The sequence below is a fragment of the Girardinichthys multiradiatus genome, chromosome 1 (genome assembly GCF_021462225.1).
Source record: "Girardinichthys multiradiatus isolate DD_20200921_A chromosome 1, DD_fGirMul_XY1, whole genome shotgun sequence".
Classification (NCBI taxonomy): Eukaryota; Metazoa; Chordata; class Actinopteri; order Cyprinodontiformes; family Goodeidae; genus Girardinichthys; species Girardinichthys multiradiatus.
Genome location: NC_061794.1, coordinates 23,053,614 through 23,069,454, shown reverse-complemented (window position 1 = coordinate 23,069,454; position 15,841 = coordinate 23,053,614). Strand labels below are relative to the sequence as shown.

General features: G+C 38.9%; 1 protein-coding gene across 4 annotated transcripts in view; it reads left to right on the top strand.

Moving 5' to 3' along the window:
* slc16a4 (solute carrier family 16 member 4) overlaps window positions 1-12,436 on the top strand; it is a 40,653-nt gene extending 28,217 nt beyond the window's left edge. For all 4 annotated transcript variants that reach the window (XM_047377017.1, XM_047377007.1, XM_047377026.1 and 1 more), the window contains 2 exons: window positions 1,403-1,496; window positions 8,541-12,436. In XM_047377017.1, coding sequence (XP_047232973.1) covers window positions 1,403-1,496; window positions 8,541-8,845 — 399 coding nt within the window. In that variant the 3' untranslated portion in view covers window positions 8,846-12,436. The remainder of the gene's footprint in view (window positions 1-1,402; window positions 1,497-8,540) is intronic.
* Window positions 12,437-15,841: the final 3,405 nt, after the last annotated feature.

The following is a 15,841-nucleotide window of genomic DNA, read 5'->3' as shown; positions in this document are numbered from 1 at the left end:
CAGTCACCAGATCTAAATATTATTGGGGTGTTTTGGAGGAGCGAGTCAGGAAACGTTTTCCTCCACCAGCATCACGTAGTGACCTGGCCACTATCCTGCAAGAAGAATGGCTTAAAATCCCTCTGACCACTGTGCAGGACTTGTATATGTCATTCCCAAGACGAATTGACGCTGTATTGGCCGCAAAAGGAGGCCCTACAGAATACTAATAAATTATTGTGGTCTAAAACCAGGTGTTTCAGTTTCATTGTCCAACCCCTGTATATATGCTTTACAATGAATGTAGAACTGTTTATGTTGACAGGCATCTTTCCTTTCAAACTGTGTTTATTATAGCTCTTATTGTTTTTCTCTCACAGTTATGAAAGACCCGGTAGGCTTAAATATTATTTCTGGACCTTGAATAAATTGCCATGTTGGCAGATTGTTGTTCCGTGATAATAAAGCTTTTTAGAGTCTTGAGCTCTTTTTTGTAACATTAGTTTAAGTTTGTAACATTGTTTTGCATTCTGTGCATAGCAGATCATGTTAAAAATGTATCTTCACCAAAATGTCAGGTTATTTATTTATTGCATGGTAGTAATAGATTAGTATATAGCATCTGTTCACTTTTTTCAACAAAACTATATCTTCTCAAGTTGAAGACAAAGAGGTAATAACTGGATGCCTTTATCAACTACTTGCCACAATAACAGTTAGTTACCATGGAGACTGAACCCAAGTTGGTTGACATTAATTCTTGACCAAGAACTTTAGGATTTCTTTCTCTCCTTGGGCGTCAAAAAGAACGGTGCTGATCTCTTTCCAAGTGCAGTTTGATCTCCTAATATCTAAAAGATAGGCTACTTTATTGACATTCATCAGACAAGAGAAACATACTATACACACCTGCTACTTTATCAGGTGACAGTACAAGATTTGACCTCCTTTTGAATTCAGATCTGCCTCAGTCATTTGAGGCATTAATTTAGCCAGGTGCCGGAAACATTTCTCTCAGATGCTGGTCCATATTTATTTGACAGCATTACACAGTTTCTGCACATTTTTCAGCTGCACATCCATAAAGGAAATCTCCAGTTCCATTATGGATGGATTCCAATTCTAAAGGTGCCGTATTGGATTCAGATCTTGTGACTTTGGAAGCCATTAGTGTCCAGTCAACTCAGATATTTTTAATGAAATGGCAGTTAAATAACTTGTTACTTGTTAAAGTAATTTTTTTATTTAAGTGTTCACATTGCAGTTTCACAATGCTCAGACACTTAGCAGATGTGAATGTCAATCTATAGAAAATCTGGCTTTTTAAACTATGTCTGAGTTGCATTTGAGCACTAGTAAGTTGAAGGAGGTGTAGCTAAAATCTAATTATTTCAAATGATACATCTGCTTTTCTGCTTTGCAGGTTGATCTTGTTGGGTCAGAACAACTCAATAACTCCATGGGCTTCTCCATGTTCTTTGTTGGCTTGGGTTGCCTCACTGGGCCTCCACTGGCAGGTGAGCAGATCACTTCTTGGAAACCCTTCAAGTTATGCATGTGCTGACCCACTTTTTCAAATGTACACAAACACATTCATGAGTTCTGCATGTGCACTGGATGACAGCCATGATTTTACATTTCTGAAGTGATTTGTTACACAAAAGGCCAAAGGCATGTTTGTCCATGTTTCTGCATTTCGTGAGAGCTAATGGCAGAACGTACATAAATGTTTGTGCCTGGTGAAAGGGAAGGGAGGTATGACGGCATCAGTGTTGTGCTTGACAGGTTGATAGGCCCCCTGTCTCATGTTTTTTCTGTGCCCTGAATTCCTTGCAGTCTCTCAAAGTGTGTATATGTCTGTCTGTGTGCAGATGTACACAGTGGAGTAGAAAAAAAAAAAGTACAGCTAAGGCCCCTCTCTATGCATACTCGAAATGTTCATTTTGCTTAGTGGAAAAACACATGGAAGGTTACAGGGTCAAACCCTCAGAATACATCGCCGCTCCTATAGGGAACTCCAGTCACTTTATTTAACTGATAGCAGCTTTCCTTTTGTAGTCTTAAAGAGCTATTTCTAATTTGGGATCAGGTTTTTGTTACAGTGTTTTAGTTACAACAGGTCAGAGTCCATTCAAATCATGTCTTCTCCAAGTCAGCTGAAAAAGATAACAGTAAAGCAGGTCATCTGTCTGACATCTGATCTGCTGATACCGTCCGTAAATGGAAAACCTATGGTGCATGTCTGCTTATGAGAAACACTCATACTTTATGTTTTATCTCATTTTATGTTTTCGTACATTTAGGTACTTCTAGGAAAATACCCTCCACCCCTCCTCTTGCCCTAATTGGTAACACTTGGCACAAGTTAAAGTGAGGGGCCCCTTTCATTTACTGACTTGTCAATTGTGTTCTGCAAGTCCCCCGAGGAGCTTGTAGATTGCATCAGTTGAAACACGATGATGGCCCCTTTAGGGTGGTACAGAAATATCTTAGGGATCTGTTTACCATCCTTTCCATTTGAGACAGAAAGTACATTTAAAAAAACGGGTAGCTAGCCTTTTGGCTCCAGGGTGTAGCATCTGACATGCTGTCTGACTAGTTTTCATTTTATCTCATCCAATTTATGATCTTGCTGTCAACTGTTGAGATTCTTTGAGATCTGCATCATCCAGATCATGTAGAAATCCTTCTTGTCAGACTCCTACTTATAGGTTTGTGTGGTGAAAAACCAAACTTTTGGACCAGTCACAATGCTGCACTGGTTGTAACAGGTGGGGTTTAGATGTAAACAGCTGGCTTGTTACATCACATTTATTTACTGTGTGTTCAAACAAGAAAACAGACATTCATTACATAAATGAAAGAATATAAGACTCCATCCACAGTCCACGCCTTGTAAATCACCTCAAACTCTTGAATAAACTTTGCTACACAATCCTCTTAAGGCAGTGGTTATCCAAGTTTCTTGTGCATCATTTTTACAACAATTGTTTGCCATCCACTCAACTTTCCATCTATATGCTTGGATACAGCACTATGAAAAGCCAGGTTCTTTAGCAATAAACCTTTCTGGCTCAGTCCCCTTGTGGATGGTGGCAGTGACTGTCTGCTGGGCAGTGGTCAACAATGCTCTCCATGTTTGTGACAACCATAACATAGAAAATCCTTTTTATAAATCGTATAAAATATAAACATTTTCCAAAAAACAGAATTTGTGGTTAACTTAAGCTGTAAGCCAAACTATTTTAAATTACTGTTAGAAATATACCACTCTGTGAATTGAATTAGTGAAATTACCTGTTCAATGATATTCAAATCTATTGAGAAAACAATGCCCTACAGCTGACTGAAAATGGAGAAGAAAGGCGACACATTTACAGTGGCTTGTACAAGTATTCATACCCCTTAAACCTTTCCACATATTGTCACATTACAACCACAAAGATAAATCTATTTTATTGATTTTATTGGAATTTGATGTGAAAGACCAACACAAAGTGGTAAACAATTGTGAAGTGGAACGAAGATTACATGATACATGATTTATTTATTTTTTTTACAAATAAACTGAAAAGGGCATTGTGCAAATGTAATCAGCCCCACTGAGTCAATACTTTGTGGAACCACCTTTTGCTGCAATCCCAGCTGCAAGTCTTTTAGGGTGTGTCTCTACCAGCTTTGCATCTAGTGACTGAAATTTTTGCCCTATTCTTTTTTGCAAAACAACTCAAGCTCAGTCAGATTAGATGGAGAGCGTTTGTGAACAGCAGTTTTCAGATCTTGCCACAGATTCTCGATTGGGTTTAGGTCTGGACTTTGACTGGGCCATTCTAACACATGAATAAGTTTTGTTTTAAACCATTCCATTGTAGTCCTGGTTTTATGTTTAGGGTCGTTGTCCTGCTGGATGGTGAACCTCTGCCCCAGTCTCAATTCTTTGCAGACTTCAACAGGTTTTCTTCTAGGATTTTCCTGTATTTGGCTCCATCCATCTTCTCATCAACTCTGACCACCTTCCCTGTCCCTGCTGAAGAGAAGCACCCCCAGAGCATGATGCTGCCACCACCATATGGTGTGTGTATGGGATGGTGTGTTCAGAGTTATGTGCAGTGTTAGTTCTCCACCACACAGCATTTTGCATTTTGGGCTAAAAGTTAAATTTTGGTCTCGTCTGAGCAAAGCACCTTCTTCCACATGTTTGCTGTGTCCTCAACATGGATTCTGGCAAACTGCAAAACGGGACTTCTTATGGTTTTCTTTTAACAATGGCTTTCTTCTTGCCACTCTTCCATAAAGACCACATTTGTGCAGTGCACGACTAATAGTTGTCCTATAGACAGATTCTCCCACCTGAGCTGTGGATCTCTGCAGTTCTTCCAGAGTCACCATGGGCCTCTTTGTTGCATCTCTGATCAGTGCTCTCCTTGTTCGGCCTGTAAGTTTCGGTGGACGGCCTTGTCTTGGCAGGTTTACAGTTGTGCCGTACTCTTTCCATTTCCGGATGATGGATTGCACAGTGCTCTGTGAGATGTTCAATGCTTGGAAAATCTTTGTATAGCCTAAGCCAGCTTTAAACGTCTCCACAACTTTATCCCTGTTCCTTGGACTTCATGATGCTGTTTGCTCCCCAATATTCTCTGAGGCCGTCACAGAGCAGCTGTATTTGTACTGAGATTAGATTACACACAGGTGGACTCTATGTAGTCATTAGCAGTCATCAAGCAACTTCTGAAGGCAGTTGGTTGTAAAGGGGGCTGAATACCTTTACACACCGCCCTTTGAGTTTATATTTGTAAAAAATGTTTTAAACCATCTATAATTTTTTTTGTAGTTCACAATTGTATACCATTTTGTGTTGGTCTTTCACATAAAATTCCAATAAAATATATTTATGTTTGTGGTTGTAAGGTGACGATATGTGGAAAAGTTCAAATGTTATGAATACTTTTACAAGCCACTTTAATTTTTTTAAATAGTAAGCACAATGTTTTAAATTCTTGATGAAAGGTGTCTGACTTGCTTTAGATGCTTTAGAGAAAATACCAAAGGAATAAATAGCTTCCACTCCCTTCTTTACCCGGTTAAAACCGCTGTATTCAAAGCAGCCAGTTTTAGGGTCCATAGTTGATTGTTTTTACTTTGGAAATCTTAATTCAGATTAGGAAATGATGTAACATGCAACCTGTGCTGGAAAATCAGCAGGATTTGCTTGTTGCTGAGTTTAGTGAAGAGAGCCGTCCAGCTTTAAAAATCAGATATCCAAATTCAGTGGACAGTCGGCTTTTTCTGACCTGGAACTCAGACATTGTGACTGCTGAATTAAAGTGGATTGCAGCATTAGCCACTACACTTCTTATTCTGAGCCAGGTGGCTCTTTGGAGGGGGACCTCAGAGGTTAGAAGTCAGGCAGTCATCAGAGATAGAGACAGGGAGCCTGGACAGTCCCTTAAGGCAATTATTCTAAAAATGTTTTTATTTCTTACATAGTAGGTCTCTATCTAACCGGTAGGAATTGAATTTGTCAAAAGATTACCAAAGCCGTTTAGAGCAAATTGTTTCCCAATGTCAGAAAACTAGGTATGGGGTGAAGGTCTGCGTCTGCCATCAGGACAATGACCCAAAGCACACATTTGACAGCTCAAAGATGTTCTAACCTTGTGTTGACGTAGAACGTTTTGAAAGCTTTTTCAGGCATGTGGAATTTGCATTAAAATGGTTCTCCTGCAATAGTAAACTAGCCTAGGATTGTGGCACACTATCAGTTAGGTGCAAGAAATGACTTGAATAGCCAGAGGCTATTTTTAAAAAATCTCACTGTGGCCAAAGGTTCAGAAACCAAGTATAAGTACAGGGCTTCAATAAATGTGTTCTGGCTGACATTTTTCATTTTGATTCTGGCTTATTATATCTAAATTCTGATTAAAGGCTTCTAAAAATGTAGATGTTTGTAGTGGTAACTGGCAACAAATTGGCAACAAATTCAATTACAAGTACATAATGAAGAGCTGTAATGTTTATGTACAGGTCCTTCTCAAAATATTAGCATATTGTGATAAAGTTCATTATTTTCCATAATGTAATGATGAAAATTTAACATTCATATATTTTAGATTCATTGCACACTAACTGAAATATTTCAGGTCTTTTATTGTCTTAATACGGATGATTTTGGCATACAGCTCATGAAAACCCAAAATTCCTATCTCACAAAATTAGCATATCATTAAAAGGGTCTCTAAACGAGTTATGAACCTAATCATCTGAATCAACGAGTTAACTCTAAACACCTGCAAAAGATTCCTGAGGCCTTTAAAACTCCCAGCCTGGTTCATCACTCAAAACCCCAATCATGGGTAAGACTGCCGACCTGACTGCTGTCCAGAAGGCCACTATTGACACCCTCAAGCAAGAGGGTAAGACACAGAAAGAAATTTCTGAACGAATAGGCTGTTCCCAGAGTGCTGTATCAAGGCACCTCAGTGGGAAGTCTGTGGGAAGGAAAAAGTGTGGCAGAAAACGCTGCACAACGAGAAGAGGTGACCGGACCCTGAGGAAGATTGTGGAGAAGGGCCGATTCCAGACCTTGGGGGACCTGCGGAAGCAGTGGACTGAGTCTGGAGTAGAAACATCCAGAGCCACCGTGCACAGGCGTGTGCAGGAAATGGGCTACAGGTGCCGCATTCCCCAGGTCAAGCCACTTTTGAACCAGAAACAGCGGCAGAAGTGCCTGACCTGGGCTACAGAGAAGCAGCACTGGACTGTTGCTCAGTGGTCCAAAGTACTTTTTTCGGATGAAAGCAAATTCTGCATGTCATTCGGAAATAAAGGTGCCAGAGTCTGGAGGAAGACTGGGGAGAAGGAAATGCCAAAATGCCAGAAGTCCAGTGTCAAGTACCCACAGTCAGTGATGGTCTGGGGTGCCGTGTCAGCTGCTGGTGTTGGTCCACTGTGTTTTATCAAGGGCAGGGTCAATGCAGCTAGCTATCAGGAGATTTTGGAGCACTTCATGCTTCCATCTGCTGAAAAGCTTTATGGAGATGAAGATTTCATTTTTCAGCACGACCTGGCACCTGCTCACAGTGCCAAAACCACTGGTAAATGGTTTACTGACCATGGTATCACTGTGCTCAATTGGCCTGCCAACTCTCCTGACCTGAACCCCATAGAGAATCTGTGGGATATTGTGAAGAGAACGTTGAGAGACTCAAGACCCAACACTCTGGATGAGCTAAAGGCAGCTATCAAAGCATCCTGGGCCTCCGTAAGACCTCAGCAGTGCCACAGGCTGATTGCCTCCATGCCACGCCGCATTGAAGCAGTCATTTCTGCAAAAGGATTCCCGACCAAGTATTGAGTGCATAACTGTACATGATTATTTGAAGGTTGACGTTTTTTGTATTAAAAAAACGTTTCTTTTATTGGTCGGATGAAATATGCTAATTTTGTGAGATAGGAATTTTGGGTTTTCATGAGCTGTATGCCAAAATCATCCGTATTAAGACAATAAAAGACCTGAAATATTTCAGTTAGTGTGCAATGAATCTAAAATATATGAATGTTAAATTTTCATCATGACATTATGGAAAATAATGAACTTTATCACAATATGCTAATATTTTGAGAAGGACCTGTACATGCCGTGGTTTTATATGTATGAACTTGTTAACTGTTATATATAACAGTTTATATATATCAACTGTTTATTATATATGAAACTTTTAACTGTTGTCTCACAAATTTGTAAGGTTCCACTTGTTTTTTTTTTTTGTTCTTTTCTTATGTTTACCCATGAACCACAAATTCAACCTGAAGTGATATGTTTTTTGCTTCATTTTATTTTTATTAAACTTTTATTTAGTCAAGTAAAATATCTGAGAATCAGTTTTCATTGAAAAACATAATCTATAGTAGGTATGCATGGCCAATATGTTACCTGCAGTGGACTGATAATCCCAGTTTGGTGAATCAGTGTTGCTAACTTCAAAACCCTTGACCAACTAGTACTTAAAAAAGGCAACTATTGTCAAAACTGGCATTTTATTTTGCTGTTTTGTGAGATTTGTGTTCAAAAGGTCCCCCTGTCATCACCTTAATGTTTAGCCCCCTCCACAGATTGTCAATCAGATTCAAGTTGGGACTCTAGTTGGGCGGCTCAAAAAGGTTAATATTACTTCCAGTCAGAAAAAAATGTGTTGGGGAAATTAGAAGATAATTTTAAGCCTAACTCTGCCATGGGTATTAAAAACTTAATTGCAAGTAAATTGTTACAATATTACAATCACATTAAGGAGATATAAATGCCACAAACAATACTGGTTCTAACATCCACAAAAGGTTTAAGTTTGAGTTCTTTTAGAAGGTGGAAAGTCATTTATTAATGCACACTGACCTGATTATCAGTTAGCTTGACTCCCGTTTCTCCGTGACTGACCAAACTGAGATCATTTTGACTGTTGTTTCCTGAAGGAAAGATGCTGCTGACTCATAACCACTCTGCATTACCAGTCTTCAAAGAAATACAAAACTGCCTCTTTAAGATCATGTTGTTTCTGTTTTTATAGGGTTCCTGTACGACTACACACAGACGTATGACTGTTCTTTCTATCTGGCGGGCCTGTGCTACCTTCTTTCCTCCCTCTCCTTGTTCATGGAGCCACTCGCTCAGCGCTGGAAGGCCAAGAAAAAACTTTCTCAGAACCAGAGAGCAGAAAGCAGTTGTAAGATTAATGGCTGCTTCGCCCCTGACCACCTGCAGAACGGTGCTGTGTTAGAGCGAAATCTGGAAGTTGGACTAACATGCTCCCAGCCACGGGCCTGCGCAGCTGGGACCCTGGACTCTCACCTAAACCTGGGACCTGGACCATAACTTTCAGCAAAAGTGTGATACCAGCATTACAGTAACACAAGAGCATACAATAGTCTGAATATTTGATTATGCAGAACTTATAAAAAGCCAAAGTTCTTGTGTTCGGCAGAACAGTTTTAATATCAGAGGCACAAAGATCCCATCTGAAGGTAATCCAGCACACAACAGAACAATGAATTCTACTTTTCGATGCAACAACTAAACTGAACAATGCAGAGCAAGGAACCAAGCTCAAAATCCTGTCTCCAAGGATTATATGAGGTTATTAATCTAAGCACATATTCGTGAGGTGTGCTGCATCTTAAGTCTTGAGAAGCATTTATCTGTATGTGTAAATCTGTTCTCACTGATATGCACTTTGGGCCAAGTTATGACCGTGCTGCATGATTTCTAACTGCCAGGGAGCCAAAATACTCAGCAACCACCACTACTGTAGCCTGTTCCTATGTCCCAGTGAGTTATCTCGTGTATGAAGCCAAAAAAGCAGATTGGAAGATCCACTCTGTGAGATTATGGTAGGCATGTGCTGACATTTAACTATAAACTCAGAATGGTCCGTGCAGACTTGTAGGCTAACTTTTATCCAGACTCTCCATTTAATTGAAGAGCTTTTATTGTTTGAGCTTTTTTCAACCAACTCACACCCATTCATCCCAACGTCCTCCTTCCAATAGCTCAGTTTGTTTGAAATCATATTAAAAGCTTGATTTTAAAGGCTGCAGCTGCAGATGTACTCACTTTCATCACCTATTTTTAAACTGGCATCAACCCTATTTCACCATGTAAAGGTCATCAAGACCTCACACCTAAACTGGCTTTGATCCCCAAGTAGCTATTAAACCCGTTTAACTTGCACAGTTGTATAATAAATACAGCTGTCACTACTTATGCAATACTTAGAGCACATTCACCCGGCAGTCAGAACTTAATTCACTGTAATTATTCACAGTTTACCTGTCAGCTTTATGCTGTAAATGAAAATTCTCACTTTCGAGTCTTTTGCACGTAAGCGATGTTAACTACTTTTGCACAGGGGTTTCAGCTGCTCAGCCGATTTAATCATCTGCGCATATGTCATTGCTCGCAACTTATTTCAGTTAAACAAAAAAACAGTTCTCCAAATTTTAAAAAGTTGTACTCCACAGTGCCTTGCAGAAGTATTAGTAGAACTTGAATGTTTTCTCTTTTTGTCATCTAACAAAAAACAAACCTCACTGCATTTGATGTGATAGAATAACACAAAGTAGACCATGAGTGTGAAGTGGAAGAATACAAAAATACATGTTTCTTTTCTTTAGTTTTTTTTTTACTAATAAAAATGTGAGAAGTGTGGCTTGAATTTGTATTCAGCACCTCTTGAAGAGTTGAAAGTAGATTCGGAAGTCATGGGTGTGTCTTTACCATCTTTGCACAAATAGAGACTAAAATATTTGCACATTCTTCTTTTTAAAATAAATGAAAGGTCAAACAGTTTGGATGGAGACCATCTGTGAACACCAACTTTCAATTCTTGCCACAAATTAAATGCATGCTTTAAATCATTTCACTGTAGCTCTAGCTGTATGTTTGTGGTTGTCCTGCTGGTAGGTGAACATCAGACCCTAGTTCTGAAGTCTTATGCAGCCTCTAACAGGTTTCCTCTCTGATGTTCCCTGTATTTACCTCCACCCATATTCTTATTAACTCTGACTAGCTTCCCTGTTCTGCTGACAAAAAGCTTCCCCATATTATAATGCTGCCAACAGTGTGTAGGAAGTTAGTTTTTCTGCCTCAAGTAGCATTTTGCTTGCAATCCAAAAAGTTACCTGAGCTGTGGATCTCTGCAACTCCTCTAGAGTTACGATGAGCATCTCTGCTATTTCTCTGATTAATAATCTCCTTGCCTGGCCAGTCAGGTAAGATCAGCGACCTGCAGCCTGTGGCTATGGAACCACATGTAGCGGTTTAGGCCCTCCAATGTGGGAATTAACGTGTCATTCCATTTAAAAGCAATAAAAATGCTGTTTTTAAGCAGGTTTCTATTTTCATGCCATATTAACATAACAAAATTACACTAATAGTCATTTTCTTATAAGGACACAAACAACATGCTTTTCCAACTTTTTACAGAAATACGCTCAATTCAGTGAAATGTATAATTTCACTGTGAGTCTTTTATATTTTTCCAAGTTCCAAAACCGTAAAAATAGAAATAAGTTCATGTTTTTTTCTACCAAAAAAAACCCCCAACAAATTTAAATTGCAAGTATAGAATTTGATAAGCGGTCTTTTATCCATGTAGGTTTTGCTGTTTTAGACAGATTTGAGTGATTACAAGGAAGGGTAAAAATGGCCTTTTGGATTACAAAGGCTGCTGAATCCTGATTTATGTGGACGACAGTGTCTCAGTAGGTCTGCAGATGTGCATGACTCTTCACATTTTCAGATGTTGGATTGCACAGAGCTCTGTAATATGTTCTAAGCTTTGAATAACCCTTCTTTCAACTTCTACACAACTTTCTCTCTGACCTGTCTTGGGTCTGCAGGATGTTCATTAATGTTCTCAAACAAACCTCTGAGGCCTTCACTGAGCAGCTACATTTAAACTGAGATTAAAATACATGCAGATGGACCAGATTCACTACTTGGGTGACATTTGAAGGCAGTTGATAACATTGGATTGTATTTAGGGGTGTTAAAGTAAAACGCGATGAATTTGCATAATTGTACTGTTATTGAAAACCATGTATCAATTTTCTTCCACTTCATTCAATTATGCACTACACAGTGTTCTCTGTCACATAAAATCCCAATAAAACCCACTGAAGGCATAGTTGTAGCATGACTGAATGTAAAAACATTCAGCTGGTAAGAACAGTTTTGCAAAGCCCTTCCTGTGTCTGTAAAGGTTCATTTAGAAAACTTCATTTACAAAACCCCAGCTGTCGCTTTTCAAATGCTACAACTATAAACTACCTTTTTCATTTTGTTGGCTCTGAACTGAAAACATGATAGTTTTTGACAATTTATTTTACTGATGCAAACCTTCAGATGAGCAGATCCTCACTCCTGGCTGATCTATGCAACTACACACTCAATTACTTTCCTTTAACTTAGGGTGCTCACATTTATTTGCTGCAAATCCACCAGCTTTTTAGAGAAGACACCTGTTTGTGCTTTTCTGGAAATTATGGTCACAGGTGAATATAGAGTTGGTGGAGCTAAATGCGTTTTCTATGAAACTGTGTGTGATTGTTTGTTTTTTTTGTCAGCTTTGTTTTGTCTATAAATCTGTGACCCACTGAAATGATGATGCGATGATACCCAGTTAGTGTAACACAACTACTTTTGTTGTCCAGACTTTCAAGTACCGGCTGGTGCAAACTTACAGCGTCATGTTTAAACACGAGAGTCTGTTGGTTCTTGAATCTTTTTTATAAATGTTTTAGAGTTTTTTTGTGTTTTCTTTGTTGTTGTTTTTTCACCATTTGCCTTACAGGGTGATGTATCTTTTACTACCTTTCCTGTAATGTCAGCCAAAGATCACATTAGAAAACCTACTGACGACTTGAAGCTTATAACTGCACAGAAATAAAATGGTATGGACTGTGACTATCATTTGAACTGGTCTGTTCAAAATCAGCTAATGTGTTTTCTCATGCTGCCCTCTTGTGGGCTAAGAAGGCTTCTGCTCTAAGAATGCAGTCTGCATTAGCACCAAATTATTCCCCCTCAACTCGCTTTCACAATACTGAGCAGGGCTCTTTGTATTGTTTCCATGACGAGTCATGCACTAAAGCTCTTTTGGCTCACGAGTTGCATTCACTCACAGCCGGTACGCCTTTGTGATTTGGGGCCACTGAGGTTTTTGTACCAGAAAAGAAAAAAAAAAAAGTTTTTGATGAAAAATATTTCATGCTTTAAAAGTATGTAAATGGTATTCAGCCTTGAACATCTGGTCTTAAGGTGGTAATTACCTAAACACCATTGGAGAGATTTTTTTAAAGCATTTTATTTTTTATTTTTCACCTTTTTTGTTTTGGTTTTTTTTTCAGTTAATCTATTACTGGAAGAAGCACTGTTTGTTCGATGCGCTGCTTCCTGGGTTTCTCTAGCAAAGAGGTTTAACTAATCATAGATATTCTGCACCAAGATTTTAGATTTTATTTTTAAAACTTGTAACAGTGCATAACTCAGATGTAATAAAATGGTTTGTGACTCTGTTATAGTGTGATTCAGACACCAGGCAGGAGAAACAATCACAAGTCATAGAGCAAAGTAAACATGCAGTACTTTATTGACAAAAAAAAAAAAATGGACAGATAATTTATTTCAATATGTTTATCTTTAGGCCTTTTTACAGTTTTTTTATAAAAAAAAAAACCTTTAAAACTACTCCATGTTACTGCATTTCATTATGTTAGTTTTAATTTTAAACAATTCTAAATAAATAAGAATATCAACAAAAAGTTAATTTCAGTCATTTATTTCTGAAAGTGAAATTCATAGATTCTTTACACACAGATATACACTCACAGGCCACTTTATTAGGTACACCTGTCCAACTGCTCATTAACGCAAATTGTAATCAGCCAATCACATGGCAGCAACTTAATGCATTTAGGCACGTAGACATGGTCAAGACAATCTGCTGCAGTTCAAACTGAGCATCAGAATGGGGAAGAAAGGTGATTTAAGTGACTTTGAACGTGGTATGGTTGTTGGTGCCAGACGGGCTGGTTTGAATATTTCAGAAACTGCTGATCTACTGGGATTTTCACTCGCTACCATCTCTAGGTTTTACAGAGAATGGTCCGAAAAACGGAAAATATCCAGTGAGCGGCAGTTCTGTGGGCGCAAATGCCTTGTTGATGGCAGAGGTCAGAGAAGAATGGCCAGACTGGTTCGAGGTGATAGAAAGGCAGCAGTTACTCAAATAACCACTCGTTACAACCAAGGCATGCAGAAGAGCATCTCTGGATGCACAACACGTCGAACCTTGAGGTGGATGGGCTACAGCAGCAGAAGACCACACCAGGTGCCACTCCTGTCAGCTAAGAACAGGAAACTGAAGCTACAATTCACAAAAGCTCACCAAAACTGGACAATAGAAGATTGGAAAAACGTTGCCTGATCTGATGAGTCTCGATTTCTGCTGCGGCATTTGGATGGTAGGGTCAGAATTTGGCGTCAACAACATGAAAGCATGGATCTATCCTGCCTTGTATCAATGGTTCAGGCTGGTGGTGGTGGTATAATGGTGTGGGGGATATTTTCTTGGCACACTTTGGGCCCCTTAGTACCAATTGAGCATCGTGTCAACGCCACAGCCTACTGAAGGCAAAAGGGGGTCCAACCCGGTACTAGCAAGGTGTACCAAATAAAGTGGCCGGTGAGTGTATATATTTCCAATGTCTATAGATGGTAATTCTATTGATTGTTGCTTAGATCTAATCAAAACCCACATTTGTGTTTCCCAGGAAATTAAGCATATAAGGCCAATAAAAAATATTTTTAATGCAGAAATATTGGTCTCCATGACACAATGCAAGCCTTGTGAATTTCCACCAACCATTTAATGGGCTGTTGTCCTCTCAAGGCTTGGTCTACATTTTCTATTACACTTTTTCCATCCGCTCAACTTTCCTTTATTGTACTAGCATACAATCCTCTGTAAATTTTAAGACTGACCTTTGGTGGCTTACCCTCTTAGTGGAAGGTATCAACGACAACTCTCAAGACAACTTTCCTCTCCATGATTTTGGAGGCCATTACATAACATTTCCATATCTAAATCATTTCTATGGGCCTAACGTAATGTTTTGATTTTCTAAGAAAATTCATTTTGGGTTTCCATAATCATTAAAGTTAACAGAAATAATCTCCTGACATGTATCACCCTGTGTGTAAAGATTCTATGTAATATAAGAGCTTCACCTTTTGAATGGAACTGAATTAGAAAAATAAATTAGCATTTCGTTACCTATATAAAGGTTACTCACAGTAAATGAACCCAGGTAGGCCGCCCAGTGTCTTGGAAACAGAACTGCAGTCCCATGGGTGTCTGTATAGAAAGCAAAAATGTTTTAGACAGTGTTAGACAAAATAAAATCCACAATGACTTTCACTGTAGTTTCATATGGATGACATTAGTACCTATGCTTGGGGCCTTCGCAGTGTTTTTAACGGGATGCCAGGGACAGCGTTGAAGTGATCTGAATTTTCTCAGGCTATTTGAAGTAAAGTCTAATACATTACTGCTCCTCCCCTAACTGTTGCTTTGCACTGACAGCCAGCTGGTTGAAAGAAGATCAATGCAAACTGAATGAGCCCCACCCAGCTAACTGTTTGGCAAGCTACAAGATGCATATTTGTTAAAAAACCAGCTGCAGGCTAGCTACCACAGCAGATGGCCTCATTAGACTCCCAGTGCTACTCCTTTACAAAGGGAAGTAAAACCAAAAAGGTACAAAATTCAGGAAGACGAGCAAACAAAGAAGTACTACAGTAAGGTTTAACGAAAATCTAATTTACTAAACCTTTAACATGAAATAAAAATGTAATAACAGGTTAGCACCAGGAATAATTATTGCTTTTTGTTTTAGAGAAAGCAACTTGATCATATTACACAATGTTGTTGTAACGTGTTGTGGAAAACCTTTCATTATTACATGTGAGGTCATCAAAGACTACAGAAACCCTCTAATAATCTAAAAAATGTTTTGCAGTGAATAAAATCAGCTATGATCAGGGACTGTGAAGCTTACTGTTAGAAAATGCTTGGCCTTTAAGGTACTATTCCATAGTAAATTATGTGTATTATTTTTATGATGTAATCACTTTTTTTTTATTATAAGATAAATAGAATGTGCCAGTTAAGAGTTAACTTCAGTTGACTGAGAATCCATCGATCCATTTTCTATACCTGCTTAATCCCTGCAGGGTTGTGGATGTGGCTGCCTACATCCAGCGGGTCAGGGCTCAAAACCGTGAAAAGGCTGCCTGGATCAATAACAC